The sequence below is a fragment of the Sinocyclocheilus rhinocerous genome, unplaced genomic scaffold, assembly GCF_001515625.1.
Source record: "Sinocyclocheilus rhinocerous isolate Xijiao unplaced genomic scaffold, SAMN03320098_v1.1 scaffold988, whole genome shotgun sequence".
In the NCBI taxonomy this organism is placed as follows: Eukaryota; Metazoa; Chordata; class Actinopteri; order Cypriniformes; family Cyprinidae; genus Sinocyclocheilus; species Sinocyclocheilus rhinocerous.
In genome coordinates this window covers 2,279,564-2,285,538 of record NW_015650363.1, presented here as the reverse complement: position 1 = coordinate 2,285,538, position 5,975 = coordinate 2,279,564, and the positions used below count along the sequence as shown (strand labels likewise).

Here is a 5,975-nt window from a genome sequence, read left to right as displayed (position 1 = left end):
GTAGGAAATTTACAAAATATCTTCATGGAACATGGTCTTTACTTAATATCCCAATGATTTTGGGCATAAAAGAAAAATCTATAATTTTGACCCATACAATGTATTTTTGCCTATTGCTACAAATATACCCGTGCTACTTATGACTGGTTTTGTGGTCCAGGGTCACAATTTATGCCGTTGTCTCTATGTGATATAAATCTCCAACATCAAAATAACAATTTAATGAATACACGTCTATAAACGTACCAGGAAATTCCGCAAAAATCTTAACACAGTCAGAGCACACAGAAAGCCAGGCATGTGATATAAAGAAAATGTAAATGTATAATAAATGATCTTTATTTGACCCTCTAACTCTAGCACTTTCTATTCTATTTTAATTCTACTTTATCTATTTATCTTCTTTTTCATTTAAAAAAAAACTAGCTTTCTATTTTTTCTGTTCTATCTACTTGTTTTTCTTTGTTTGTGTGTGTGTGTGTGTGTGTGTGTGTGTGTGTGTAATACCTTGCTACGTACTGCGGTTAGATACCCGAGACTTGTCATTTGCGCTTACATATTGTTGCTCTTTTGTTAGTTTTGATTGCTTCTATTGTCCTCATTTGTAAGTCGCTTTGGATAAAAGCGTATGCTAAATGACTAAATGTAAATGTAATCTCTGAATATATTCTGTTTATAGTTTATAGATTACAATATATTCTGAATATATTCTAACCCAAAGTATTACATTTCCGACGTTATTCAAACTTAATTTTGTAGCTCATTAAATTAGATTAAGTTATTAATACTTATTTTATTATAGACTACATTTGTAGTTATAAAAAAACAAATATCTTTGAGTTTTTAAGATTTTATTGATTTCCTTGACATGGAAATCCACTATTTTAGAATTTAGAACCCATATTTCCAGGGTTTTCCGTGATCGTGGGAAACCTGTAGGCTATCATTTAAGCTAAACTTTAACTCTTTTCTGTTGCTGTCTTGTAAGCACTAGTATTTCCTTCAGGAAATGCAAATCTGGATTGTATTATGTGTTGAAACTCAACAGGCCTACAGTGTTCACTTTCCAGGCCATTTACCAAAGTGTAACATCCTGGAACAAAAGGATTAGAACCTTTTAAACTTTTTGTTGCTCTAAAGTAAAACATAGCTGTGCCAAATACTCGAGACTTTTAAAGAAATTGAAAAATGGACCAAATGAGTTTTGTAATAATCTAACCCAAATATATTCTTACCTAACCCAGGGCAGATTGCAATATACTCCCCTGAAACAAATTGCGTTGTGCACAGATTCACAGCTGACACATTCTATAAGCTTGTATGAGATGGTATTCAGCCCACTGAATAACTGTTGAAGAAAATGCTACATATATCAGTGTGTGTACACACATGTGTGTGTGAGAGTCCCCACAAGGATAGCTGACCAGACATGTGTGTGTGTGTGCGCGCGCTTTACTTTTAGAATTATGTCCTGATCATTTGATTAAACACTAAGTTAATAGTTCAATGTTTCTGATGTCCAAGTGTTCTTCTATGACACAGAAGGTGGCTGATGAATGTGTTTTTGTTAAGCTCTGTAGCTCTTTAGTATGCAGCCCTTGTCTTCTATGGGTGTTTTCTAAAAGAGAATCCACTATATAGATGGAAGGAGGGGGCCAAGGTTTTTCTATATGACCCACTTGGATTTCACCAACATCCAGTAGTCTGTTCGAATTTTATGTCTTCTTAACACTTTTGAGCAATGCCTTATGGGAAAAAAGTTGGTTTCGTTGTTCTAGTTTTGTACAATTTTATTTTTCATCACATAAAACTTTTGGTCTTGATTAAGAAAGGGATCTTTTAGCCTTAACAACTAAGAAGAGGCAGTTTCCCAGTGACTGTATTTTGGAAATATATTGCTCATGTGCATATTCAGTCTATGTATAAAACAAAGCTATCCACCCATTTTTTCCCAAAAGTTTAGTCATTGCATGTGACTTTCTAGGTACATGTGTACCAAGACTATTCCATAGTAGTCTAAAGGTTCCTATCATAGAGTTTAAACTGTTTGAGTGTAAAACTGTTTTATTTTGGATAGGAACTGTTTCACTTCTGATATCAGAAAATGAGGGAGACTTTACACTCCAGTGAATATTTCTCAGAGTAGGTCTGTTTTTGAAATTCTCTAAAATATACATTGTATTTTTGACAACAAAAAAGCTAATGAACATTTCCAATGTTATTGCACAAGAAGTGAGACAATTCACTCAATACATAGTGGGGCATGTTGTCCCATTGGGCATGTTTTATTTAAAAGATTAAATATTATTGAATTATTGTTAATGTGAAAAAATTGCTTTTTAATTTGATAACATTTCATCTTCTAACAATGAACTGTATTTTCAGGGGAATTTTGTTCACATTACAATTTTTGGGTTAAAAAAGTGAAAACAATAAAACCACACTGGCATAATTCTAGGCAAGGGAGTAGGTCTACCCCAAAATTGCCTACAAATATAAAAAAAAAAAGTAATAATATTGAAATTTTAGTTTGGAGTTGTAGAATTCTCAAAAATATCTAAATGTATTGCCATTTTGAATAAAGTATTTGAAACCAACAACTACTTCATAGAGAAAACAATCATTTATACAAAACCTAAGGAGCCCAGTCTTCCCTACATTGCAAAATGTGAACAACAATGACCCCAAAAGACCCACGTGTTCGCAACTTTAACATCGCATGTTTGTGTATTTGTCAACAAACACAGTCATGTGCACTGCTGAAGGCTACTTAGCCTTTGGTATGCTCAAGTGCGTCAGCGTGCACGAGCGCGGGGAGCACAGGGTTAACAGTAGCGTGAGAATTGTGCCAGTCTACAGCTCATTCAAACGTATAGGCCACGCCCTCGAACGTAGTTCCAGGGGATTGACCAATTAGAAAGAAAGAATTTTGTCGTAGATATCTGCCGATGGTCAGATGACTGAAAAAAACGATTTAAAACTCTAATGAGCAACCTGATACAGGTTCATACACTCTGCGGGCACCTCTTAGTGAAGGATTAATACGTTAAACTTCCTTAGTTACTCCAGTTTGTCAAAAGAATAACGAAACTATTTTAAGCCCTGAACATTATGGTAGAAAAATCAATAAGAATTGCACTTTGCTTGTTATGTTTTATTCTGTGCCATTCATTCAGTGCCTTAGCCGCTACACCCGACCAGAACGTGCAACTAAAAGGTAAGAACATTTTTTAATTTGTTAACTAACTGCTGTTTAATGCTTTTAAATGAAGCAAGTGGTTACTTTAGTGTGCAAAATTCCTCAACGATTTACATTTTATGCATTTCTGTTTACAATCATTCTTTTCACGGACAATGGCTAACAATAACTCCGATTCCATTCAAACTGTGAGAAACACCTCACATTCTCACGTTATGACTACGTGAATGAACCTGTCAAAAAATGATTTGAACGTTAAACTATCCGCTTTCTTGATGTGTCGGCGACTCACAAAAGCAAAACCCGGACAGTCCACTTTGTCTCGGATGTGCCTTTTAAACTACCGCCCAGAAAAGTCCACGTTTTATCACCGATCTGCTCTGCCGCGTCGTCGACCGCAGTGACTTTGTGGTGAAAACTATATTGACTTTTGAACGACTTTTTGACTTTTGAAGGATTTTTAAAAATAAACAATTACTGTAACTTTGTGAAAAATAAACGTTTGGAATACCGGGCAGAGCTGTAACAGTATTTGTTAAAACGTTTTGTTATTCCGTGTTTAGCTCAATTTGATATAATATTCACACGCATATTGTTAGATATCCAAATCTCTAATTGAAACATGCCCGTTTAACGTACACATACATTTTCATTGGTAAGCAAATATTATTCCATCACCCGCCGCGTGAATAAGTGAAACCTTTAGCAAACATTCGAAAACAAACAAAATTGAAATAAAATATAGAAGAAATGCATAAAACAACCCTTAAAACATGAGATCATGTCTGTATGCATTAATCCTGTAAATCCTTTTTTTGAAATTTCTGCCCACCTCACCTCAGGAGGGCTTTTATATTTGATTTATTGGTTAAACTCGTGGTGTTGCAGAACTACCGAGTTTTTCCTTACTTGGGTTGAAAAGTCGCAGGTTCCCTCCACTTGAAAGTGTGTAGACTGTTTGTAAACTCTTAAATCCCAAATCAAGACTCCATTTGGCATTCCTGTAATGCCAGCTGGTTCATTAGAAACTGGTTCATTAGAAAAAGTGTTCTGCTTTTCCCTCTCTCTACAGTAGCTCAATTGTTCAAGCTAGTCATTAAAATGAGATGTTGTCATAAGGCTTACATGAATAAACTCAAGCGTAACCCCTTATGAAACAGTTAAGCACTTCGAAATGCCTCAAGAACTTAGTCTGACCAACATTTTATGTAGAGTTTTGAGATTTCACATAAACATATTCATTGTCTTACTATTTATTCTAGATGATTCTGAGGACGGCTTCTCAATGGAACCGGTGCTACTTCATGACCGAATCAAGTACAACATGCGAAAGTCTTTGGATCTTGATGACGACGGCTGTTACCTCCAACCTGGGAAAAAGGAAAGCATTGAGGAGTGTGGCTTCAATACCTCAGTCAAGACCATTCTGATCATCCACGGCTGGACGGTGAGATATTCCAGATGATCATGAAGCTCGTTTGAATATTTGGTTGGCTTTTTGAGATTTCGATACCCAAGCCTTTGAATCTTCAGAAGGTTCCTCACATTTTATCTTTGATGCAATGCTGGAGGTTATCCAGAAATAGTGTAATGCAACTGAAATGTTCTTTCTTCAGTGTGACAATACATTCACTTCCAAGATGGGAAGCAAATATTGGAATTTCACAGGTGATTGCTGGAACATTGCCAGTTGAGTTTGGTAAAGGGTGTGGTGTCTTTCACAGATGAGTGGGATGTTTGAGAGCTGGATGCACAAGCTGGTGGCTGCTGTTCAGAGACGAGAGTCGGAGGCTAATGTGGTGGTGGTCGACTGGCTGGGCCTGGCCCACCAGCTTTACCCTGATGCCGTCAGCCATACCCACAGGGTTGGGCAGAGCATCGCTACTCTTTTGGACTGGCTCCAGGTATGTCTATATTATACATCCCACTGGGTGTGTTTGTTTCTCTTTGTGTGCGTTTGAGAGAACTGGCAACCGTGAAAACTCTGCTTGTGGCCTTGTTCATTGGGTCATTGTTGGTATTATTCATCTTTTCTCAGAACAGCAGATGTCCTGGCGAAGTACAATTTGTCTTTTCCAGATGGATCTGTTTTGTTTTTTTGTTGTTCGAGATGTCAGGAGTTTGCCCAAGGCATTAAGGGTACTCCCATGGAACAATAAGTATTCATGCATCGTAGCTGGGTTCCTTAGACTCTGAAGTACTTTTTATAGAGGAAAGATGCAAGCAGTGTAAATGAGCAGCTGAGCATATTAGCCCCCCACACATGCACACGGATGCCCCAGCTGGCACTGTGCGTGGTACAGCAACATTGTGCATGAAGCATAATTACCTTTTTTTTTTTTTTTTTTTTACATCTCAAAGCTGCTCTCATCAGTCTTCCGGGATATAAAAAAAAGTTTAGAGCCTCCTCAGATGAATAGTAGTTTCTTTTCTTTTTAGAACATTTCGCATTGAATTTAGTGAGATGTTTAGTTGGACTAAGCGAACAAATAAATAATAAATTGGAAAATATTAGAGAGAGAGAATAGAGAATGAGATTTATTGTCAGGTATGTTTACACATACAAGGAATTTGTTTTAGTGACAGAAGCTCCACAGTGCAACAGAATGACAGTGACAAGACAGGACATAGATAATAAAAAGAATAATATACAAATATACAAAATAGACAATGAACAAAATAGCAAAAACACAATATATAATATAGACAATTATGTAGATAATATTGATTAACTTTATTTTAATGTTTACATAAAAATAATAATAATAATAATAAT

The 5,975-nt window shown here is 36.1% G+C and overlaps 1 protein-coding gene across 1 annotated transcript in view; it reads left to right on the top strand.

Moving 5' to 3' along the window:
* Nucleotides 1-2,947: 2,947 nt before the first annotated feature.
* LOC107711901 (endothelial lipase-like) overlaps nucleotides 2,948-5,975 on the top strand; it is a 5,494-nt gene continuing 2,466 nt past the window's right edge. The window contains exons 1-3 of the mRNA XM_016516985.1: nucleotides 2,948-3,217; nucleotides 4,462-4,646; nucleotides 4,924-5,103. Of these exons, the coding sequence (XP_016372471.1) occupies nucleotides 3,112-3,217; nucleotides 4,462-4,646; nucleotides 4,924-5,103 (471 nt within the window). The 5' untranslated portion in view covers nucleotides 2,948-3,111. The remainder of the gene's footprint in view (nucleotides 3,218-4,461; nucleotides 4,647-4,923; nucleotides 5,104-5,975) is intronic.